At 63.2% G+C, this 23,032-nt stretch overlaps 9 protein-coding genes across 9 annotated transcripts; 4 read left to right on the plus strand and 5 right to left on the minus strand.

The window, feature by feature from the left end:
• Positions 1 to 74: 74 nt before the first annotated feature.
• EMIHUDRAFT_108684 (hypothetical protein) lies at positions 75 to 4,363 on the minus strand (the record flags this gene model as incomplete). Its single annotated transcript, XM_005792573.1, has 4 exons — positions 75 to 1,025; positions 1,091 to 1,432; positions 1,628 to 2,354; positions 2,481 to 4,363. 4 exons carry the CDS (start codon positions 4,361 to 4,363, stop codon positions 75 to 77), a joined length of 3,903 nt encoding a protein of 1,300 aa, XP_005792630.1.
• Positions 4,364 to 5,580: 1,217 nt separating this feature from the next.
• On the minus strand, positions 5,581 to 6,059 carry EMIHUDRAFT_47173 (hypothetical protein; the record flags this gene model as incomplete). Its single annotated transcript, XM_005792574.1, has 3 exons — positions 5,581 to 5,645; positions 5,711 to 5,850; positions 5,917 to 6,059. Coding segments are annotated over 3 exons (348 nt in total), but the record flags the coding sequence as incomplete, so codon positions are not given.
• Positions 6,060 to 6,917: 858 nt separating this feature from the next.
• On the plus strand, positions 6,918 to 7,656 carry EMIHUDRAFT_223090 (hypothetical protein; the record flags this gene model as incomplete). Its single annotated transcript, XM_005792575.1, has 3 exons — positions 6,918 to 6,944; positions 7,068 to 7,256; positions 7,498 to 7,656. 3 exons carry the CDS (start codon positions 6,918 to 6,920, stop codon positions 7,654 to 7,656), a joined length of 375 nt encoding a protein of 124 aa, XP_005792632.1.
• A 1,127-nt stretch (positions 7,657 to 8,783) lies between these two features.
• EMIHUDRAFT_108686 (hypothetical protein) lies at positions 8,784 to 9,789 on the minus strand (the record flags this gene model as incomplete). Its single annotated transcript, XM_005792576.1, has 3 exons — positions 8,784 to 8,982; positions 9,313 to 9,373; positions 9,456 to 9,789. 3 exons carry the CDS (start codon positions 9,787 to 9,789, stop codon positions 8,784 to 8,786), a joined length of 594 nt encoding a protein of 197 aa, XP_005792633.1.
• A 1,059-nt stretch (positions 9,790 to 10,848) lies between these two features.
• On the plus strand, positions 10,849 to 11,986 carry EMIHUDRAFT_223092 (hypothetical protein; the record flags this gene model as incomplete). Its single annotated transcript, XM_005792577.1, has 4 exons — positions 10,849 to 10,917; positions 10,982 to 11,020; positions 11,104 to 11,616; positions 11,702 to 11,986. The coding sequence occupies 4 exons, from the start codon at positions 10,849 to 10,851 to the stop codon at positions 11,984 to 11,986; spliced, it is 906 nt and encodes a 301-aa protein (XP_005792634.1).
• A 385-nt stretch (positions 11,987 to 12,371) lies between these two features.
• EMIHUDRAFT_223093 (hypothetical protein) lies at positions 12,372 to 14,778 on the minus strand (the record flags this gene model as incomplete). Its single annotated transcript, XM_005792578.1, has 5 exons — positions 12,372 to 12,430; positions 12,552 to 12,663; positions 12,734 to 12,777; positions 12,945 to 13,949; positions 14,118 to 14,778. 5 exons carry the CDS (start codon positions 14,776 to 14,778, stop codon positions 12,372 to 12,374), a joined length of 1,881 nt encoding a protein of 626 aa, XP_005792635.1.
• Positions 14,779 to 15,024: 246 nt separating this feature from the next.
• EMIHUDRAFT_223094 (hypothetical protein) lies at positions 15,025 to 16,759 on the plus strand (the record flags this gene model as incomplete). Its single annotated transcript, XM_005792579.1, has 4 exons — positions 15,025 to 15,665; positions 15,736 to 15,836; positions 15,907 to 16,124; positions 16,190 to 16,759. 4 exons carry the CDS (start codon positions 15,025 to 15,027, stop codon positions 16,757 to 16,759), a joined length of 1,530 nt encoding a protein of 509 aa, XP_005792636.1.
• A 519-nt stretch (positions 16,760 to 17,278) lies between these two features.
• On the minus strand, positions 17,279 to 20,081 carry EMIHUDRAFT_466594 (hypothetical protein; the record flags this gene model as incomplete). The annotated part of the gene is made up of 6 exons (XM_005792580.1): positions 17,279 to 17,802; positions 17,871 to 18,402; positions 18,439 to 18,597; positions 19,184 to 19,226; positions 19,322 to 19,394; positions 19,508 to 20,081. The coding sequence occupies 6 exons, from the start codon at positions 20,079 to 20,081 to the stop codon at positions 17,279 to 17,281; spliced, it is 1,905 nt and encodes a 634-aa protein (XP_005792637.1).
• A 1,220-nt stretch (positions 20,082 to 21,301) lies between these two features.
• EMIHUDRAFT_108691 (hypothetical protein) lies at positions 21,302 to 22,689 on the plus strand (the record flags this gene model as incomplete). Its single annotated transcript, XM_005792581.1, has 3 exons — positions 21,302 to 21,639; positions 22,220 to 22,306; positions 22,584 to 22,689. 3 exons carry the CDS (start codon positions 21,302 to 21,304, stop codon positions 22,687 to 22,689), a joined length of 531 nt encoding a protein of 176 aa, XP_005792638.1.
• Between the last annotated feature and the right edge of the window lie 343 nt (positions 22,690 to 23,032).

The following is a 23,032-nucleotide window of genomic DNA, read 5'->3' on the forward strand; positions in this document are numbered from 1 at the left end:
GCGCTCGACCTCGAGCCGATTTGTTTCGCCGTCACCAGCCGGCGACGTCGCTCACCTTTCTGCTTTCAGGCCCCTCACCACATGCCCTTGCCGGAGTTCTTATCCATGAAGGCCTTCACCTCGGAGCGAGTGGCCCATGGGGGTACCAGCCCCTTGCCAGCCAACAGCGCGTGCGGGATGTCAATGGCCTGCTGGCGATCGCGGATGCCGCGCAGGATGCACTTGAAGGTCTCCTCGATGCTGAGAGCAAAGCATGCCCACAGAATGATGCCGAAGAAGATCGTGCCTGGGAGAGCGATCATGTCGCAGATGACGTTGAAGCCTGGCACAAAGATGAGGAAAACGGTGATGCTCATGCACGGGACCCACAGCATGTAGAAGACGCCGTTGCGCTGTCCGGGGCCGTCGGGACCATCGCGCGGCTCAACCCAGAATGGCGCCTCACCGCGAACGCCCAGAAGCCGGAAGAGCTCGACAAAGACAAAGAGCATGAAGCCCGCCGCGTTGGAGCGCTTCACGCCGAATCCCTCGCAAGAGAAGTATGGGGACATCGTCGGCTTGTCCTCGCCCGTCCAGCAATACTCGAGCTGCCCCTCGTCCTGCTCTGTGCACGGCTTCAGCACCTCCACGCCGCCGTACGTGAAGGTCACACCGCTTGCAGGGTCGCCCTCGTAAGACCAGCTCTTGCCCTCGAAGTTGTCCTCCTTGGGGTAGAGGTTGCCCGTCGTGCCGCGGTACTCAAAGTCGTAGTGGCCGACGTCCGCCAAGTCGTAGGCGGCGTTGTCCTCGGGCACGTACCCAAACTCCGAGATGTCGGCTGCCGACCCCCACTGTTCGACGCCCGGGATGGAGAAGCCAAAGCCATCCTCGCCGAAGGCGAAGGCCTTCGGGCACTTGCAGTAGAAAGCCCGCTCCTCCGGCAGGCCATCCTCTCCGCGCGCGCGCAAGCAGGGGATGTCGCCACCCGCAAAGACGGTCTTAAACGAGTCCGATTCCTCGAGGTGCGTCCCGCTGGACAGGGTTCCCTACAGGCAGGGACGACGTCAGCTGGGCTGGGGCTGGGCACAGCCCCTCGCTCTGCGTCGCGCACCATGTGGCTGTGATAGACGAACCAGAAGGCTCCCGGCACGAGCAGCTGGTAGTAGGCCAGGAAGGGAAGGAAGCGCAAGTAGAAGGCCAAGTCTGAGATGACGAAGCCTACCGCCTTCTTGCGCGGCGGAATCTTCATCTGATAAGACTCGCCCTCTTCCCACGCGATCGATAGGGACGGGATGTCGTGCGTGAAGTTCTTGGCAAAGAGCGCTGGCAGGTTGTTGATGGGCTTTGGCAGCCCGCAGAAGGTGCACGTGGAAAACATGAATCCCTCTGCCGCCTTCACGCCGAGGTAGAAGAGCAGGTACTTTTGCAAGTTACCAAAGATCTTACGGCCCTCCTGCACGGCGGCGACGATGGTCGTGAAGTTGTCATCCATCAGGACGACATCGGCGGCGCCCTTGGCGACGCTCGTGCCCGCGATGCCCATAGCAGTACCGATGTCGGCGATCTTGAGCGCGGCGGCGTCGTTCACGCCGTCCCCAGTCATGGCCGCGACGTGGCCCTGGCGCTGCAGCGTCTCGACAATAGCCACCTTGTCGGTCGGCTGGGCACGCGCCCACGTGACAGTCTGGCCCACCATCTCGCTCATGCGTGCCAGCTCGGCGAGCTCGATGCTAGTGATCGGCTTGCCCTTTTCGGGCGTGCCGAGGACGGGCGATTCGGTGGGCTGCTTCGGGTCGCGGTGCAGGTCCGCGCACTCCCTGGTCTTGGCGAGGGCCTGCGAGTCGGATGCGTCGCCGCTGATGATCGAGATGTTGCGCGAGATGGCCATCGCAGTCGCCTTCTGGTCGCCGGTAATCATCACCACCGACACGCCCGCCTTCTGCACGAGCTCGACGGACTCCTTGACGCCGTCGCGCGGCGGGTCCTTGAGGCCCATCATTGCGGTGAAGGTGAGCGGGTAGGTCGTGTTGCCCTCGAGCAGGTAGGTGAGCCGCTCGTCGCCGTCCTCCATCTTGCCGAGCGCCTCCGCCTCGGCGGCGGTCAGCGGGCGCATCGCGACGAGGATGACGCGAAGCGCCTTGTCGGCAAAGTCCTTGTTGGCCTGCTTGAAAAGGGACTGGGCGTCGGGCGTCTCGTTCTTCGCGCCGCTCGTAATTTTGAGCGTGCGTGCGTCGCCCATCTCATTCTTCTCCGGGCAAGTCGGCACTGCGTGCACGTACGGCATCAGCCGGTCCGGTGCGCCCTTGAGGATGGCCATGTGCGTGGCACCAGGGACGATCACCATCCCGCTGGCATAGAAGCCCTCGCCCTTGCCACTGGGACAGTGCGGTAGAGCAGGGAGTGAGAGGCTAACTCGCATGTGGGAGTGCTCTCCAACCTCTCCTTATGTTGCGTGCCGCCGGTCCTCTCTCTCTCTCACACACACACACACACACACTCACCTGAGCTCGTGGACAGTGCCCATCATCTTGCGAGAGCTGGTAAAAGGGACGCCGAGGTGGTGGACAGAGGGGTACTTGTCGCGCATGGCCGGGAACTTGGCCTCGGGCAGCCCCTTCTTGTTCGGATCGTAGATCTGCCCCTTGGCTGCCGCGACAACGAGCGCCTTCTCGGTCATATTTCCAACCCCCTTCCACTTTTGGGGCACGTCCTTGCCCACGTCACCCTCGTCGTCCAGCTCGAAAGCGGCGCCGTCGCAGTTGAGGTAAGCGGAGAGGAGCGCGCAGTGCACGTCGGCTGCCTTCTCGCAGCCGTTGCCTCCGCCAGCAGGCCCGGTGCTCATGCGAGACGCAGCCGCCGACACGCGCAGGCTGGCCGCCGTCTTGCGCGATGCCGCCCCGCCGACGGTCGATGCTCCTTCCGCCAGCACAAAGACACCTCCGCGCGGGTCGAAGCCGCGGGTCGGCCTGAAGTCCCAGCAGTTGACTTGGCACTTGCCCTTGACGTTGATGACGGTGGCCATCTCGGTTGCCGTCATCTCGCCCTCCGTGAGGGTGCCAGTCTTGTCGGAGCAGATGACGGTGCAGGAGCCGAGGGTCTCGACGGCGGTGACCTTCGTCACGCGAGCGTTGATCTTTGCCAGGATCAGGGCGCCGCGGGTGAGCGACGTGGTCACCATGAGAAGCAGCGTCGTCGGTAGCATGATGGTCCCGATGGAGAGCGCCGAGAACAGCGCGTCGATCATCTCGTCCATCGGGCAGGTGGAGAGGCCGCCCGGGTACTTGTCCTTGGTGCAGTAGTTGACGGTCACCTCGTACCAGGTCATCATGATGATGAGGATGACCGAGATACAAATGATGACGCCGCCGATCGTGTCCATGAGCTTCTGCAGCTGCGACCTACCAGAATCTTGGCCCTTGAGCCGCGCCGCGATCTTGCCGATCTCGGTCTCGAGGCCCGTGCGGATGACGACGGCCTCTCCTTTGCCGCCGACGACAGCGGTGGAGGAGTAGACGAGGTTGTCGTGGAAGGAGGCGGTCGGGTCGTCCGCTGCTTCGAGCTTCTTCGTCTTCTCGTGCGGCTCGCCCGTCAGGGTCTTCTCGACGGTCTGCAAGTCCTCCGACATGACCACCCGCGCGTCAGCCGGGACGGTATCGCCCGAACGCATAATAATGACGTCGCCAGGGACGATGTCGGGCACCTCGATCTGACACTCCTTGCCGTCGCGGCGCACCGTCGTCATCTGAGCTCCCTCCTTGAGCAGCTCGGCGAGCGCATTGGCGGTATTGTACTGCCCACGCGCATTGAGGATGGTGACGACGAGGATCACGGTCGTCACAACGGTGATCTTAACACAGTTCTTGATCTTCGGGTGGCCATGGGATGCAATATCGCGCTGAATGTTTAGCACGGTGAGGATGAACAGGGTAAAGAGGATCAGAATCAGCGGTTGGTAGAGCTGGCGGCAGTAGATGACCCAAAAGGGCGTCGGCTTGTCGGTGCCCAGCTCGTTGGCTCCAAATTTTTTGAGGTTGCGCGTCACTTGGCTGGACGTGAGGCCGGTCTTTGTCGACTCGCAGCCAAACTCGTCGCACACCTCCTCCAGCGGCTTGAGATGGTAGCCCTCCTTGTTGAACTGCATCGACACCTCCCGCGCGATAGCCTTGACCTGCTTGCGGTTGCTCTTCCGCACCTCCTCCACCTGCTCGGCGTAGGTCATGTGCGGCGCCATGGCCTGCCTGATGGCATCGCGCATGGGCTCCTCGAGCAGGTGGTGCTTTGCTCCCTGCATGATTCCGCTCGCTGACTCAGTGCCGCTGTCCCAGGCCTTTGAAAGCGTGTGCAACACCGCATCCTTACGCGGCGCATGGGCTGGAGTCTCCATCTTGCGCTCGGGTCACTGACGCGGGAGGGAGAAGTGGGCGAGTGAGAAGCGGCAATGCGGATATGGGCAGGGTTAGCGAAAAGGGCCAGCGGGGTCACCAGCCCCAGCGCGTTGGAGCCCCCGCCGACGTGCGTCCTCCAATGCCGATGACAAGATCCGTCGGCCCGGGGGAACGGTCCCCCATTTGTACTGCGCTGGATTTTTAATGTAGTACCAGTGCTTACTGGAGAAAAGCAAAAACAGGACCTAGGCCTGGAGTGCCTTACGCTCTCTCAATGTACACGTTCTGGGTGTGATTTGTTTGGGTGGAATCAACAGATTGCGCTTAGTTAGGCACTCACTCGCGAACTGATGATTGTTGCTCACGGGAGACTCAGACTCAAGTCCTCCTCCGATGGGGGGCACACGACTCGCGAGATACATAGGGTGGCGCTGGGGGGCGGGCTCTCTGCTCCCCGAAGACTCCACCTCCAGCCGGCGGCCCGCGGCTGCCGTTGATCACGCTTTTTCCACGGGCCGTGTGGAGCGAAATCATTTCTGTTGCATGTTCGTCTTCGGAAGTGTGTGTGAGCTCAGCTGTGACCTGTGATTTGTGAAGGATCGGCTCGCAGCTCGCGGCCAGATTTTGTACCTAGGTACTCTATCCCTCTGAGCTCTGTGTGTCGGAAGCGCGTGGCCGTGGGACGGTGTGTGGGAGACGGAGACGGGAGAGCGGGCGGAGAGGCTGGGAGGGTCAGGGACCGGCGCTCGATCTGTGTGTGTGTGTGTGACTGTGTATGTGTTGCGCGTGTGGGTGTGCCGTGTGCGCCTTGTCGTAAGATGAGAGAAGTGTGTGTGAAGAGAGAGCGAGAGACACAGATTTTGTGTATACTCCTCCTGCCACACACACATACAGGTGTGCACAGACACACACACACCACACAGCAGCCTCCACCTACCTACGGCCGCCGACATGCACCTCGCGTCACGCACCCTCCTGATTCGCAGTGCAGCGTCAGCCCTCGTCCGACGAGCCTACGGGGCGTCGAGCTGAAGATCCCACGGCAACGAGGCGGGGCTGCGGGCCGCTCTTCTGGCGGGCCCAGCAAGCGCGCGGCGAACGACGAAGCGATTCTCTGGCCGTAGGGTATATACGAGAGGACGTACCACGCCTGAGGCGGGCAATAGGGCGAGATGACGGCGATGGACCCGCCATGCCGACCCTCTGTCCCGCTCGCCATTGCGGCAAACTGCACGATGACGCTCACGAGCACAAGCAGCGCGTTCTGCAAACCGACCGCACCTACAGAGACGCCTTCCCTCGGAACGGGCGGGCTGGTGAGCGGCGGCGCCGTGGCCCTTCCGCACTGACGAGCGTCGCCACCATCGCACCGATGTAGACCAGCGCCGAGGCGGCCCGGGTCGGGTGGCTCATGTTCTTGATCTGCCGCTTTGGGCCGAGAATGAAGCCTGTCGACAGGAGAGAGAGCACGTTGCCGAGCGTGTACCTGACGAGGAGGGCGCGGGGCCTGTCAACTAGCGCGCCGGACTGCGCCCAGACGCCGCAAGCGCACTTCACGGCAAACGGGCCTGGCCTGCCACCGATCAGCTGCGCGACGGAAAAGACCGATGTGATCGAGATTGCGACGCTGATGCAGAAGCAGATGGCAAATGCGTATAGTCGCTGCTGGAAAGTCATGCTCGGACAGACCTGGTCGACCAGCTCCTCGCGCGCTGTTGGAGGCCCCACGCCGGCGGCCTGCCGCGCACGGTCCCACAGCGACGGCGAGGGTGGCACGCCATCAAAGGTGCGCGGCGCCTCAGCGTCGTGAGCGACGTAGTTCTGTGACCGAAGCTGATCGACGAGCTTGCCAAAGGCAGACATTCCCTGACCGTCCGGTCGTCAGTCAGTAGGTCTTTTCACGGGCAGGGAGGCGCTCTCGCTCTCGCCGTATTACGCCGAGGGCGGCGAAAGTAGAAAAACGGCGGCGCCAAACAAGAATTTCCGATGGTAGCTCTTACGAACATACCCGTAGGTGAACTGCTGACAGGGTTTGCGATGAGGAGCGATCCGAACGTGGTATTCGGGTGATTAGATCACTACCGCCGAAGCGCAAGCGCTTGGAGCAAGGGAACTGCCACGTATGGGTCCCAGACTAGCACCCCACCTCGCGGGCCGACGTTCTGGCCCAGCAAGGCTGCTGCGGAGCACTCGGGGCCGATGTTCTGGCCCAGCGAGGCCGCTGCGGGGCACCCGGCGGCTCGGTTCGCTCATCAGCGCAAACTCGGTCGAGCAGAAAGTAAGGTGTGTGTGTAAAGGCGGCGCGGCACGGTAAGGGTCGGCGGTAAGGCGGCGCGGCGGCAGCAGACGGCAGGCAGGACATCGGACGGCGGGACATACGGCGCGGCGGGCGCGGCACTGTGGGAGCGGCGGTACGGCGGCACGGCGGTAACGGACGGCAGGGGGTACGGCGGAGCAGTAATAATATCGTTGGCCGAGAATTTCGCCTGGACAGGGTGGAAAGTGTCCGCTACAACACGGGAGGGAGGAAGGTAAAAGAAAAAGCAGCGCCCGATGACGCGCGTGACGTACTCGATGAAGGTCGCTTTGCTGCTAGCGACGCTGCCGCGCGCGACGGCCGCGCCGGTGGGGCGCGGCGGCGCCTCGGCAAACGAGTGCAACCCGTCTCGCGGGTGCACCGTCTGCGACTCCTGCTGCTCCGAGTACATCACTCTTCCGGTGCTGTGCGACAAATGCGTGGCGGATCACTGCCACCGTGGCTCTCTGCGTGACAGCGAATACGAGGAGAGGGAATACGCTTCCAGCCTGGGCTTCTGCTCTGACCAAAACCCGGCCTGCTCCGGCTGGGCCAAGCAGGGAGAGTGCCAAGGCCCTAATGCGGCGTGGCTAGCGGTGAGCTCTTGCCGCTTTAGAGCAGGACACTGCAGTTTGCTCGAGGCAGTTCGTTCTCGTAAGAAGGAATTAACTTTCCTAGGTGCACTGCCCGCTGTCGTGCGGAAGCTGTAGCCACCGCTGCGCTGACATGCACGATGACTGCGCGCAATGGGCGCGGCGCGGCGAGTGTCAGACGAATGCAGAGACCATGGTCCGCAACTGCCCAACCTCTTGTGGCATCTGCACCCCCACCTGCAAGGACATGATGCAGAGTTGCGTCCGCTGGGCGGCGGAGGGCGCGTGCAGTGACAACTCCAGTTACATGCTTAAACTATGCCCTGTCGCCTGCGGCGTGTGCGACCTCGAGTGCAAGGCGCGCCGCCTGACGCCGCACACCTGCCGCCGCCAGCCCGACTAAAGAATTGAGGTGTGGGCGCAGGATCAGCGAACTGACTGCCCTGGGTGGGCTGCTGCCGGCGAATGCGAGAGGAATCCCGGAGCCGTCCTCCCGTCCTGCCCAGACTCATGCGACGTGTGCGGCGCTCGCCACTGCGCCGACACCAACGCGACTCTCTGCTCAGAACTCGGGGCACAGGCGCTCCTCAACAGTAATTCAGAGGGAGCCGCGCAGCCCGTGCCTCTTCAGCCACCGCGGCCTCAACATAGGCCTGCATGGCCGATCCAAAGACTGTGCTGCCGCTGTGCCCTCGCACGTGTGGCATCTGCTCGGCGGTTTGCTACGACCGGGACGAGGCGTGTCAAGAGTGGGCAGCGGCCGGACGTTGCTCGGAGAAGGGAATGCTCAAGCAGTGTCCGCAGGCAAGCCATCCCGGGGGATCCTCCCCGCCTCACTCACTGGACATTGCGTCCCACTCACTGGTTACTGCGCACGTCGGTTTACAGAGCTGCTCGATTTGCAACGAGCTCGAGAGCTTCAAGAAGGGGATACCTCGCGGCGATATACAGTACGATGAGCTCTGACGCTGGCTATGGACTGTGCGAGAGGCGCTCGCCTGTATCATTTTATGTGTGCGAGTTGCATGTATACAGTGGTGAGATGGTGCTGCGTGTGCTGCGTGTTGCTGTTTCGGGGTGTGGTGTGTGCGGGATTTTTGTCAAGTTTCGAGGGAGAGGGTGTCTTTGGGGCCTGTGAGTGTGCTGGAGCGTACTGACGCGGGAGTAGATGCTTAGCTGTGCGAGGGGTGCCTGGGTGGAGGTGCGTTTTCCTTTTGCATTTTGGCCGAGAGGGGATTTGTCTTCCCGCGCGCGAGACACAAAGAGAGACAGAGAGAGAGAACCCTGCACAAAAAGAGCACATGGGCGGGGACTGGCTCCTGTTTACCCATCTCCTAGTAGAGGTGTCAGTTTTATCTATTTATTTAGTTCTCGATCTCGATGACGATCGTGTGCTCCGCCTCTCTCCAGTCCGCACATTAATGCGCCCACACACCGGCGACTGGGACCACAGCACTCTCAAAAGTCTCATAACTCAGAAGCCACAAGCACAACCCCGCCCCGCCGCCGCCGACAAGCGACATCTTACTTCTACCAAGAACCGACCATCCCAGGCACGGTGCTGTGCTGGCTGCTGATGATGATGCCAGGGCGCAGGGGTGCCTGCGGGGAGGTCCAGCCCAACTGCGCTCGCGCCTCGCCCATCGAGCAGCCTCGCCCATCAATCAGGGAGATGATGTGCCCCCCCCCCCCCCCTCCCCCCTTTCCCATGCGGTCCCCCAATGAACGCCTGTGAGCGAGGGCGAGACACTAGTGGGTCCCTACCTCTGCTCAACACACGACACAGACACGTGTTGCGTCTCTTCTCGTACTTCCGACACAACCATTTCGGACAAGCTTCTGCCCGCGAGTAACCTGCACGTGGCGATCGGTCCAGCGCCGCGAGAAGCGACTCCAGTGGCGCATGCATCGGGGGAGTTGCTCTTTCATTTTACAGCTGCGAGTACCTGAGCGGTCGGTAGCAAGCTGGTTACAAGCGTATGATTGTGCGGTATGGCTGGGGAGAGGAGACCGCAACGGAGGCAACGTTTCGGGACGAGGGGGATTGGACGGCGTGCACCTCGGGTACTTCTTCTTCGCGAACTGCTCGAGCGCGACGTCCCTGGCTGTTGCCGAGCCCCCTGCAGGGTTCACGGGGAGGGAGCAGCAGAGATGGACTGGTGAAGGCTGCGTGCGCGACCGTATGCTTCCTCAGTGGTGCACCTTTTGAGCTGATGGCGACGAGGATGCTCACGAGGACGAGGACCAGCAGGAGGACGGGCATGTCCGCGCAGCTTGTCGCAAGCGGCGAGGCCGAGAAGAGGAGCGTGACCTTCGGTGACCAGACTAGTATTCCGTTGACGCCGACATACGATCCGTTGAGCGGCAGAATGCAGGTGTGTTTCGCCACTCCCTGGATGACGTCGCCCTCGATGTCCTTGGTGTGCGCCTGGTGAAGCTCGAACTCCTTCATCTGCTGCAGTTCCTGCTTCTCCGACTCGCTCAGACCCACGATGAATGCTCGGTCCTCGTCTTGCATCGTAGATTCATACGCCATCCACCGGTCGGCCTGCGACTCGCCTGAGTAGTCTGTGGGACGCGGGAGGGAGACATGGCCAGTAGCGTGGCGGTAGTGAGCACTGCCGCAACGGTGATGGGCCAGCGGCAATGGTGTCTTGGAGCGCGACGGCGGTGGGTGGACGGAGAGGCCAAAGCGAGGGTATATGAGCACACCGTACGAAAGTAGTTCTGGAAAAGGTGGCGCTCCGTCATCTTCCAGGGCGATGGCGTGCTGCACCACAGAAAATCGATTTCATTCGAGCAGGCACCCAACACCGTGATAAGAAAAAACAACATTTCACATACCGCACCAAGTGCTCCACTAGCAGGAGAACTAGGAGAGCGCAACCAGTAGGAGGCCCGCGCCTGCCCCCGTGCCGCCGGGTGCAACTTTGTCCTATACGAGAGGGGAATCCCTGGGACCCTGTCGTGTGGGTGAACCCTGCCCAGCCCCCCTCCGTGTCGCGATGCGCTCCCCGCTCCCGTTCCCCTGTGTCCCTGATCGTCCTTACAAGATCCTGCTCGCGCAGGTGGGGACCCTGTCCTTCTCCCACCCCTTGTTTGGTGTGTCCGTTTTATTTATTTATTTACTAGCAGACCTTGCGCGCACGCGCGCCAAATTTGTTTTTCTGTCTAGGAGAGAGAGAGCCTTTGTGGTGTTGGTGTACGCAATAACGGGACAGGGTGGTTGTTCTCTCTATCTCCTCTTCTAGCTCTTAGCATGAGCTGCGCCCTGTGTCCGACCCCTTTTGCGCAGCAACACCTTAAACTTTCAGGCCCTCCAAATTCGGGTCGGAGCGTAGCGGAGTGGGCCCCGAGTTTGAAAAGGGCGACGGACGCTTGCGTCCTAGCCTCCAACAACGCCTCCCCGGCGCAGAGGGGCCCCCGGAGGGATGCACAACCGCTCCACGCCACGCCGCTTGCGGCGGTCCTCTTCCCAGCTCCGCTGAGGGCAGGTGCGTTATTTTTTTTTCTGCACTGCGGCACCAGGCGCCATAAGCGCGCGAGACCCGAGTGCCACAAGCGCTAATCACCCTGAGCGCGGCCGCAAACCTGCATGAAGCGCGTCGTCAACTGTCGCTGCATCCAGCGTGTTGTACTAAGTGCCATCGGCTGGATCGACTGGGTGCGGGCGCTGGCGCGCGGTCGTGCTGCGCTCTCTCCTCCGACTCTGCCCACCCACGCTGCAGGCCTTCTCGCTGCTGCTCCGAGTCGTTGGGCCAGTTCTGGTGCGCGCCTGCGTGGAGCACATCCCGCCGCGACCTCTCTCGCTCCCTTCTCTCTTCTCGCACACTCTCCTGCCGCCTCACAGGTGGTTCTTGCCAACAGCCTCATCGCGCTCGTGTCGGTGCAGTGGATATTCGGCCTGGCGCCCGTGTACGTCACCGCGCCTTACGGCGTCGTTGCCAGCGGGCTCGTGCACGCGTTTGGCATCTACCTCCTCCTCAACATCCTCTTCAACTATTGGGGCTGCCTGCTCACCCGGCCGGGCTTCCCCGGCGACCACCTCGCGGCGGTCGAGGCGGCGGCGGAGCGGGCGACGCGCGACTCGACGGTGCCGCGCGTGCGCTTCTGCAAGCGGTGCCGCGTGCCCAAGCCGGCGCGCACGCACCACTGCTCGGTGTGCAACCGGTGCGTGCTGAAGATGGACCACCACTGCCCGTGGGTCAACAACTGCGTCGGCTTCTTCAACTACCGGTACTTTCTGCTCTTCCTGCTGCACCTGGCCGCCGGCTGCGTCTTCGTCATGTGCACCTGCCTCCTCGGCCACCTGCAGGGCCACGACCTGCTCTCCGCCCGCAACTCCTCCGTCCTCTTCGTCGCGGTGCTCTGCTCGTCGGCGAGCTTCTGCTCGGCGTCTCGGACTCTTCTCGGACCCTTCTCGGACTCTGCTCGGACCCTTCCCGTAGGTGCTGTGTGCGCTCGGCATCTTCCTCTTCTGGCACGTCTACCTCGTGCTCACCAACCAGACGACGATCGAGTTCTACTCGAACCGGATGGACGCGATGGAGGCGCGCCGCGAGGGCCGCACCTTCCGCAACCAGTACTCGCTCGGCTACCGCGCCAACGCGGAGCAAGTCTTTGGGCCTCGCACCCGCTCCTACCTCGGGTGGACGCTGGTCAGCCGCACGCGGCCGCCGGGCGATGGCGTCGACTGGCCGACGCACCCGCGCGAGGCCCTCCACCACGTGTAGCCCCGCACTGCCACTGTGGAGCGTGGAGAGCTCATTTTTGCGAGTCAGACTGGTGGAGTGTGTTGAGCGCCCCGCCTGCGTTTATTGTGCCCCTCTTTTTGGATTGAGCGCGCGCGTATGCTACGTGGGGAACATGCGGGAGCAAAACCCTTTATCTTCGATTGAGACGATTCAAACACACCGCGGCGGGAGTGGCAAAACCCACACACATCTACTACGCGAGAGAGGGAGCCGTAACTAAGACAGCTCACTTTAATTCAGGAAACTGACCTTCTTCCGCCCACCACCCGCACTCCGAGCTTCGCCTTCCCTTTGCCAGCTTTGGATCGTCGCGCAGGCGCCTGCAGCCCCCGAGCGTGCGCGGCCTCTTGCTCTTCCGCCAGAATTAGGCTGAGACCAGTGCGACTGGGTCGGCCGTGAGCTGGGCCACGGCGTGCGTATATGCTTGCAGGTGGGGGATCAGGCGGTCGCGCGAAGGTAGCGGTCGTGCAAACGGGATGGCAAGCAACATCGTCGAGCTCAGCCGGCTCGTGGCATGCGCGTGGCTGGCTGGCTTGCAGCCCACCGTCCCGAATGTCTGCTAGCGACACGACTGTGAAGTCGTGTGGATGCGCCAGCGCTTCTGGGGCAGCGTCGGGCTCATCAGTCGGCATCACTGCGAACCCGTTTCGCCTCACCTTCAGCAGCATCGTGGCGGCGCGCACAAAGCAGAGGGCGCAAGACAGAAGGAGTAGAAATCCGGCGAACAAGGGTGCTCTGCGGCGTTCCAATGAGGCGGCCTCCGGCGGACCCTGGGGTTGTGGCGGTGGATCGAAAGTCTCTGGAACCGGCGCCGATGCCGGAGCCGGTGCCAATGCCGGTGGTTGAGGTGGTGGCAAGAGCAAGAGCGGTGGGCGCGGTGGGAGCGACGGTGCTCCTGCGCTCGCGAAGGAGCACGCCCAACCGGCGGGGCACGCACCCGTGCGACAGTGGGCTAGCGTCGGGAAGTTGACGTAGCAAGTGTAAGCAGGGTCTGAGCAACAGCGCTGAGACCAACAATTGGCGAGTGGGTCCAGCGCGGTGGAGCATTTGAAGCGCCCACCCATAGCCAGCGACTCCGCCTCTTGTGGCGGCGGAGGCGGCAGCAAGCTGGGAGAGGGTGAGCTGACCTGGCCGCTCCACACGCCGTTGAGGAGCCGCATCAATGGCACGTCCTCCGTCTCGCGGCGCTCCTTGTCCTCGTGGACGAGCTCAAACCCCCACTTTTCGTTGCGGTACGAGCGCCATATCCACAGAGCTGAGTGGATGCGTCGCTCTTCAAACAAACCAGCCACGTCCGAGGCATAAGCTAGCCGGCCGGAGCGAACCGAGTGCTTGACACCCCACTGATTCGAAAAGACGGGCACCCGGTGTGTGCGTGCGAGGGTCGATGGGTAGTCAAGGAGCGTCTCCAGCCAGCTGCGGTCGACGCGCACAACCTGCGACGCGTTGTCGCAAAAATTGCGGACCCATCCCCGGAATGCGACCCCACAAGGGTAGTCGCCAGGGTATCCCAAGCCTTCAGCGGCTGGCTCGGCGGTAATGAAGTCCCACGGGTCATAGAAGTCGAAGGTGTAGAGCACATCAGGCATAGGCGCACCCGTCGGCAGTTGTAAAATCATTGACGAATTGAGCTGCCACACCTTGTAGTATGGTGTCGGACCAACGACGCATGGTATGGGGATGCGGCGATCGGCAAGATGCACACCGCTGCACACGCTCTCGTAAAACCTCCGGACCGTTGCTTGCTCAGTGACCTTCGAGCGTGGCTCAGACATGACCTCGAAGCCCGCGAGCATGGGCTGGTCAACCATCGCTCCCGCTATGTGTCTCCACATTGCCTCGAAGGCGCTCGCAAGTCTTGTGTCGTGGAAGACGTCGGCAGCTTCTGGGTAGGACTCCCCCGCCGCGAATCTGGCCTTCGCGGCGATGATGACCCAAAAGCCTGCGTCGGCGAGACGTTGCACAGCGGTCCGAAGCGCGTCGAGGCAGTGAGGTGCGAAGTAGCCGGTAGACTCGTCGTCAACGCAGCAGCGGTCAGCAGGGGCACAAAACGGGGGAGAGGAGCCGTCCGTTGGCGGCGGGGCAGGTGGCGCATCATGCCAAAACACACCAACAAGGCGCACGAGGTTGGCAGCAGGAAGGAGCTTCCGCAAGAGCGCAATGTCGTCGAAGCGCAAATAATCGAGAAAGATGTTCACCCCGTGCAGTAGCAGCTCCTCGCCACTGCTGGAGTCGAGTAGTCGCTCGCCCTGTACTATGATACGACGAGGTGCCTCAGACTCTGCGGCCTCCGCTGCGGCCTCCGCGGCCGCCTCAGACTCGGCCTCAGCAGCGTTGGCTGCTGCGACTCTCGCATCGTCCGCATCTGCCGATGGCACCTCGACCCGCCAGAATGTCGATGCGCCGAGCTGGACACAAAATGAAACCGGCTCGCCATCACCGACTCGGAGGGTACATCTGCCGCCTCTGCCAGAATAGTCGAAGGCGAGGCATTCCGGAAACGCATCGTCACATGCAGCCTTGCACATGTCAATGCTGACCTCTTCCAGCGGCGGAGACACTTCGATCGCATCCTCGCAGTCCACCATAGATGCGCCAGCGGAGGCATACACGTGGTCGATCAACTCAACGGGCACGCAGAACTCACACGAGCGACACTTACAGAATTCGCAATGCGACGTCTTTTGTCGCAGAGAGCACCAAGCAGCGCAGCCTGCGGTCAGCGCATCCTTTGGGATGCTGGACGTGCATACGGATCCTGCTTGCAGCATTGGTCGCTCTGCGCTATGGCGGATCCTATGGCCTTGATGTGCGCAATGGGCGCGAGCGCCCGTCGTCGCGCGAAGGGCAGAAAAAATTCCTTTAAGAAAACAGAAAACGAAAGTCGCGGCGAGTTTTTCATGTATTACTCTTCCTTTCAATCTTTTGCACAGCAGCCGAAGCTGATCCGATTTATATATTCCGACCGTCCGCGCGTTCTTTCGCCTGTCGGCCTCGTCGGGTCGGGCTCTTACACCATGCCGATCAGCAAAGGCGTGGTGGTAGTGGTCGATCCGGCCACCACCGGCGGTGCGTTGGCGGTTGAGGTCTCCAAGAGGGGCTACGAGGTCATCGCTCTCTGGACGGATGAATGCGCGGGGATGGAAGACCATGTCAACCAGGAGACGGCAGCGTGGAAGGAGTCCAAAGGCTACTTCTGCGAGCTCAAGGAGCGGCCGACGATCGAAGACACGGCGGCGTACGTGGTCAAGCTCTCGGGCGGCAAGCCGCCGCTCGCGATCATGTGCGGCGCCGAGAGCGGCGTCAAGGTGTGTGACAAGTTGACCGAATTCCTGAAGATGCGCGGCAACACCACTGCAAACGGCATGGAGAACCGGCGGGACAAGATGGTGCAACAGAATGCTGTCAAGAAGACTGGAGTGCGCGCCGTCCGCGGTCTCGACGGCAAGGTCTGGGAGGGCGAGATAGAGGAGTTTGTTGACTCCGAGCCGTTTCCAATTGTCGTGAAGCCGGTGGAATCCGCGGGATCCGAGGGCGTCAAGCTAGTGCGAACCAAAGAGGAGGCACAGGCGCACTTTCACTTGCTCATGAACTCGCAGCGCATGATTGGAGCCTCCGATGCCGCGGTGTGCATCCAGGAGTTTCTCAAGGGGACCGAGTGCGCTCTCACAAGCACAGTCCCCATCCAGCGCTGCCGGCCCTCAGGCCTCACCTCTCCCCTGCTGCAGGTACGTGGTTGACCAGGTGTCAAAGGACGGATACCACAAGACGATGATGGTCTGGCAGTATGACAAGCGGCCGCGCAACGGCTCGCAGTTTGTCTACTTTGGTGTGCTCCCCTGCTCAGCCCACAATCGCCGTTCCCTTTCACAGACCAATGCCCGCGCCTCCCCGCACAGGAATGGTGCCGGTCAACCCCCAGTCCAAGACAGCACAGTGGCTGATCCAATACACCCGCTGCGCACTGGACGCGATCCACTTCAAGAATGGGCCGAGCCACAGCGAAATCATGATGACTGCGCAAGGCCCGTGCTTGGTCGAGATCAATTGCCGGTGCCATGGCGGCAATGGCGCATGGATGCCGCTGGCCTCAGCTCTCACCGGGGGCTACAACCAGGTGGTGAACGCCGTCGGAGCCCTGCTCTTGGCCTCGGGCTCAGAGCGCCCCCGGCCATGGCGTAGGTCACCGCAAGCATCGACTGCTACCTCGACGACGCGGCTTGGAACGAGCTCCCTTCGGCGCCCGCCTATCCCTTCAAGGGCAGCGGCTGCAACATAATGTTCGTCTCCTACGTTGACGGCAAGGTGGTCTCGTGCCCGGGCTACGAGGAGATCAAGAACTTTAAGTCGTACGTCCACGTCGACGAGGACATTTCGCCGGGCGACTCAATCAGCAAGACGATCGACCTCTTCACCTCGACCGGCCAGTGCATCCTCAGCCATCCGGACCCGGCAGTGGTCGAGGCGGACGTGAAGCGAATTCGCCACCTTGAGAACTCCAACAAGATGTTTATAGTCGAGGGCGTCACCGCGGACGAACGGGCTTCGATCGCCTCAGAAAGGACCTCTACCGTGCGCCCGTCGATGGTCGACCGCATGCAAGAGCAGCACGCCACGGCCGAGCTCATGGCAGCGCAGATCGAGTACGACGCCAAGGTGGCGGAGGAGAAGAAGAAGTCGACCGTGCTCGCAGCAGGAGCTGCCGCCGCTGTTGGGACACTGGGCGCGGCACTCTTGATGGTGAAGAAGTAATCTCGACCCCGCAATCTACGCCCCTGACACGCGAGTTTTGATGGGAGCAACACGATGTGAGTGCGAAGGCGAACCGGCGCTTGGCGTTTCAGGTGTGTAGGTCCAGCTTGAGCGTGCGGGAGATAACTCAAAAAGTACGCTCTCGCTCCCGCGCCGCGCGCTCTGTGCATCTTGAAGCTAGTCACAAGTCAGTAGCTTCTCACGACCCTGGCCACGACCCACTGGGGGACTCAGGGGGGGGGGGGGGGGGGCTGAGCCTGTGAGGCTTGAGAGCCCCAGGCCTCGGTGCCGGATTTTCATTCGAACATCATCCTCTTTTTCCACCGCGCAGACCGGCACAGAGTTTGACCGTTTTCATTCGTTGGAACGAAAAACAAAAAAACAGTCTGCGCAACCGATTCATCACAAGACACAAAATGTAGATGTGGAAGAGGAGCGATGCACACACTCAGGTACGGCGCTCTTCGGATGTATGTAGCCGCACTCAACCCACACAACACCGATCGAGAACCCTCACACTCATCTCCGTAGCTCGGCACGCATCACCTGCTCAAGCCGGTCCGCTGCGTCTTGCGCACTGGCGACACCCTCCTCGGCGGATTCTCCTCGCCACGCGACGTGCCCGTCGGGGCGGACCAGCACCGCGCAAGCCGGGCTCGCCGCCAGCTTGCTCCTCCACCCCCCCGGGTCTTGCACGAGGAGGGCGCCAGGTGCGGCCGCTGCGCTGAGCTCCTCCACGGCCGAAGTGGCGACGGCGACTACGCGCAGCATCGGCGGCGGGGCGTCGCGCTCCGAACCGCCGCTGGAGCGCAGAAGCATCGCCGCCCCGCCGCCCCAGTAGCCTGCGTCCTCCGCGTCGACGAAGAGAGTGAAGGCGGCGGGCGAAACGCTCTCCGGCGGCAGGATCTCGCCGCCGCCGGACGCGGCATGGAGGAGGTCCAGTGAGGAGACCGGCTCCGCAGGGTCCGCCTTTGGTCGCTCCTCGGGCCCGCCCTCCTTCCCGCGCGGCACGGCGTGCAGCCAGTGGTGCGGCAGCCGCGTGCCTGGACGGGTGCAGGGCGGGTCAAAAAAGTGGAACGGGCGCGCTCACGGGCATGCGGGAGCCGCGCACCTGGCGCTCCGCACAGCCGGAGGGTCTCGTCCTCCACCTCCGCCTCAGTCTCGTCCAGGCCGAGGGCCTGGCGGCGCGGCGCGTCGCGAGCGGGGTACGCAAAGCCGAGCTCGTGCCGAGGAAACAGGAGCGGCAACGCGCGTCGCTCCGAGACGACGGCGGCCGCCGCCGCCACCCGCGCGTCGCCGACGCCGGCCGCTGCGCCGGCGGCGTTGAGTCGGTCCGCGAGCGGCGTCGCGCGCGCAGCTCCGCTCTCGCGGTCTCCGAAGGAGGAGAGGAGACCCGACCGGGCGAGGTCGAGGGCGGCGCTGGCGGTCTGCGCCACGCGGCGCGAGCCGAACGCCCTCGCGACCGGCGCGGGCGCGGCGCGCGACGCGGCGCCCAGAGCCCCCGCCGCGAGGTCGGGCGCTGCAGCGGGCAGGCCGAGCGCCTCAGCCACCCTCAGGCCTCGCTCGTAGTTGTGGACGGCGAGGCGCGCGTTGGCGTGGGCGACAGGGCGGCGCTCGGCGTCGTAGCTCGAGAGGAGCCGCTCCTACTCGCGGAAGGCAGCCCCTCACGCTCGATCCACCGCCTCGACCCTCCGCCTACGGGAAGCTCGCTCCGACGCGGACCCGTGGTGGACCGCGGCGAGCTTCCACGCGATGTTGTGCGCGTCCTGCAGGCCGGTGTTCATGCCGAAGGCGCCCGCAGGAGGGAACTGGTGCGCCGCGTCGCCCAGCAAGTGAACCTAGAGAGCAGCACCGAGGCCGTCGGTGGGCCCGCGGCTCGGCCGCGGTGAGCCTGCGCCGCCGAGGGCGTGGCGTGCCGGTCCAACCGACATGCGCTGGGCGACCTTGGCGGACATGCGCCACGCGCCCGCCGAGCAGACAGAGAGGTCCGGGAGAGGCCCGCCTGCGGACGCGTCAAGGGACGTGCCAGGGGACGCGTCAAGGACGTGCCAGGGGACGCGTAATGGGGCGGTGTCATGGGGCGGTGCCATGGGCCGGTGTCATTATGCGATGGGTCGGTGTCGTGAGCAGCGCGGAGGGTCGGCTAGCAGCCCGCCGACGAGCTCTTCGATGATCCGTCCGCACTCGGCGACGTCGAGCGCCGTGCCGTCCTGCGGCGGTGGGAAGGAGGGCGGCACTGTTGAGAGACATCGCAGCATGATGGTACAGACTAACATCCAGTCCTGCAGCGGCGGGAAGAAGGGCAGCTGCGCGACCCACTCGCCGCGCCTGCCCGGACAAACAGCGGTGAAGAGGCGCGGCTCAGCGTGGAAGGAGGGCCGGGCGGGAGCCTAGGCCGCGCCCCATGTGATGCGCCACGAGCACCGCCACCGCCTCCGGGTGGAAGACGAAGTAGAGCATCGCCGGCCTGGGGAGGGGGAGAGCGCGGCCAGAGGTGGGCGCGGGGAGGGCGGCCGGCTCCAGGCGGCCAGCTCGGGGACGCGAGTCTGGGCGCGGCCACACCGCTCAGCGAGGCGCTCAGCGAGCGATGGCGCGCGGAAGTGCACGCTCTTGAAGTGCTGCAGCGGAGGCGGTCCTATGTACGGCTGGGCGTGTCAACGGCGCCTCCTCACGCGCTTGAAGCCCCGCTGCAGCAGGCAGCACCCGAGAGGCGGAGGCCGAGCGCGCGGCGGACGGGAGAGTGCGCACCGTCGCACGCGAGCAGAGCACTCCCCTCCATCTCGATCACCTCGCCCTCGCCGCCTCCCTCCCCGCCGCCGCCGCGTGTGGCTTGCCGCGCCTCGACGCGAACTCCTCCTCCGGGCAGCACGTCGAAGTGGGCGCACTCGTAGCCAAAGAGGAGCTGCGAGCCGGCCTCGGGGGCGAGGCGCGCCGCCTCCTCGCGCAGCACCTCCTCGAGCCCCGGCTGCGACACGTGCGTCAGCCGTGCGGGCGACGCCTCTTGCAGCACGTCCCACGCCGGTGTCGCCATGTGGTCGTCGCACGCAATCTGTCGGCCAAGGAGGCTCCGGCAGTACCGAAACTCGCGCCACTCGCGCATCGGCGGAGCGAGCGACTCCACCCGCTGGTCGAGCCCCACCTCGCGGAACAGCTCCATCGAGCGCGTGTTGATGAGGTGCGCTCGCGGGTGCGGGATGCCTGCGCGCTGGCGCTCCAGCAGGATGGAGGGCACGCCAAAGCGCGAGAGGAGCACCGACGTGTAGAGGCCGACCGGACCGCCGCCGGCGATGAGCACCGGCGCGCGGGCGGGCTTCGGCGGCATTGCTCTGCAGCACGGAAACACAGTCGGCGATCGGGGGCGGGAGCGGGTGTTCTTTTTCTTTTTTACACATTTTGAGAGGGGAAGAGGAATTTCTGACCGCGCAAGATATAAAGGGTGGCTAAGGCTCTGCCCGCAAGGCGCCCGCGTCGCAGACGCGGTACAATTGACAAATCTGCATTATACCCCCACACGAACAAATAGCAAAATCCGAATACCGTGCAGAAACCATGTGATCTGGGCCGTGGACGGACGCAAGCCTTCAGCTGGTGCCAAGACATCGCTCCGTTTTGTACGGGAGCACTGCAGCAACCACAGCGCCGGGGGCTATTGCAACACATATGGAGCCGCCTCTGGTAAATGCTGCACCCGCCGGAGCAGCGCCCACAGCCGGAACCGTGCCCGCAGCTAGTCCTACAGTCCCAACAACTTCGCCGACGATGGCCCCAACAGTGATTCGCAGCACGTGTCCCTGGCCGCAGAAGGAGAGAAAGGCGTACGGGCGTAGACACGCACTGCTGCACGAAAGAGAAGGACAAGGTGAAGGACCCCACTTGCAAGCTCCAAGCTAGGTGCGCAGGCATAGTGTACGACTTTCACGAGTGCAGGACCCTCGATCGCGACAACCGGATCTTTCGCAAGACCGATCCGGCTGTGATCCTAGTTTGCACATCCTCGACGACCATTGCGTGCGCACTCAGCAACCACTTGACTGGCCAGCCCTGCAGAGGAAGAAGTATTGGTTCATGGGGTTCTCAGTCACCAGGCACTACTGCAATGCGATGGGGAAGTTGATGAACAAAGACTACAGGGAGTTCTTAGACCGACGAGAGCTATCTTATTGATTCGTGTCGCTATGGAAGAGCTATCGCCCGCAGCCCTGGCGAACGAGCAGTCCTCGCGTTTCTACACCTTCTTGCTCTGCTCACCGCTGCCTCTGCCTTCAGCCATGCAGCCAGATAATCTTCGATTTTTGCGGTGTCACAATAAGTTGCGAGTTTGACTCGTTGCCAGAGCAGCTAGGTGGATACACCCACGCCGAGCCTCACAGGTTCGATGAAAAAGGCGCGCTTTACTGGATCGCAACGGCAGGAAGGACTCAGCCATACGTCAATCCGCACCGCAGCGGCTTAATGCTAGCGGCGATGGAGCCACAGCTGCCCTGAGCGTTTGTGATGCACGGGCATGATGGCAGACAGCGAAATAACACGAGAAACGTGCCGATGAGCTGGATGTCCGTCGATATCGGCGAAAACCGGTGGCTGTCTGTCTCATATTATTGCCTGCGCCAAGGAGTGAGCAGCGGCTTCCGCATGAGGAATTGGGAGCTCCAGGGATGCAACGACGGGCTGTCTTGGCAAATGCTGTGCAAGCACGAGCGCGACTTGTCCTTTGGCGAGCAGGCACACGGGGTAGCTGGGTGGGCCGTTGAGAATGCAACGGCCTACAGGCACTTCCGTATACTGCAGACGGGCAAGAACTCCGATGCGGTGCACACGGGGGTGCTCGCCTGCGCTGGGATTGAGCTCTACGGCGCGCTCACCCTCGCTTGCTGCGGGAGGTACCGAAGCAAGGGCAAGGGGGGCGCCTCCTGCGTGACCTCGGGGACGCGCGCGACGCCTGTAACAACCTGCCTTTTGACGATGCGCTGCGCGACAAGATAGCTACCGAACTGGATCGCATCGAGGCTGCTCCGCCTCTCGAGCGCATGTTGGTGACGAAGCCGCCGGTCAAGAGGTGGGCGGAATTGGTCAGCCGGCAGAAGGATCCGTCCATCAAGACGCGTCGTCAGGCTGCGCTCACCGCCATGCTGCGCGTCGTCGACCGCCTCCCCGCTCGGGGGCCAAGCCAAGGTGCTGCGTACTCGAGTAGCCTTACACCCTTACTGTAGGAAGCTTTCATGCTCCAAGGTGACGCAGCCAGCCCCATCCGCCCCCCTTGCACAGACTCTTCCCGCTTGACTGAAACCAGAGGGGTGAGGAACCACCCCGACCCAGTCAATGGCGCGTCGGGGCCAGCGAATGCGCCCCAACCCTCCACTGCTGCCGCCTCATCCTGCGCTGCCACCGGTGCGCGCCGGCTCGAGGCTTTCCGGGCACACGAGGACACAAGGCGGCAACGTCTGCCCACTGTCCGCGCAGGTGTGCGGCGCTCGTCGAGATTGACGGCAGGGCGTTGGGCTCGGCGGCGATGTTGGAGGGTGCGCGTGCGGGTGAGGGCGTCCGCGGGTGAGGCGTCCGGCCGCTAGTGTGCGCACCCTCGAGCCGTCACGACCCCGACCGTCAGCTTCTCTGCGTGAGTGTGTATGGCTAGCGTGCTTCCACCACTGCGCGCCCGCGCCTGCGGCGCCGCCGCGGCTCCCCACCCTTTTGCGCAGCAACACCTTAAACTTTTCAGGCCCTCCAAATTCGGGTCGGAGCGTAGCGGAGTGGGCCCCGAGTTTGAAAAGGGCGACGGACGCTTGCGTCCTAGCCTCCAACAACGCCTCCCCGGCGCACAGTGAAGGTGCAGCCGCGCACTCCGCCGCAGCGGCGGCGGCACGCGCGCGGCGGCAGAGAAGGCGCTCGAGGCCAAGGGGCGGCGCGAGCAGCGCGAGAGGGAGGTCCGCTGAGGGCCCGTACGTTATTTTATTATTCTCTTTTTTGTGTTAGTGCCAGTGCGAGTGCGCGCCAGTCCCGTGCCCAGTGTTGTGCGAGGAGTTTTCTTGTAAACTTATCTCTTTCCTTCTAAATAAATAAATAAATAAAACGGGCACGCCAAACGAGGGGTGGGAGAAGGACAGACAGGGTCCCCACCTGCACGAGCAGGATCTTGTAAGGACGATCAGGGACACAGGGGAACGGGAGCGGGGAGCGCATCGCGACACGGAGGGGGGCTGGGCAGGGTTCACCCACACGACAGGGTCCCAGGGATTCCTCTCTCGTATAGGACAGGTTGCACCCGGCGGCACGGGG

This window comes from Emiliania huxleyi (genome assembly GCF_000372725.1).
Source record: "Emiliania huxleyi CCMP1516 unplaced genomic scaffold EMIHUscaffold_107, whole genome shotgun sequence".
NCBI lineage: Eukaryota > Haptophyta > Isochrysidales > Noelaerhabdaceae > Emiliania > Emiliania huxleyi.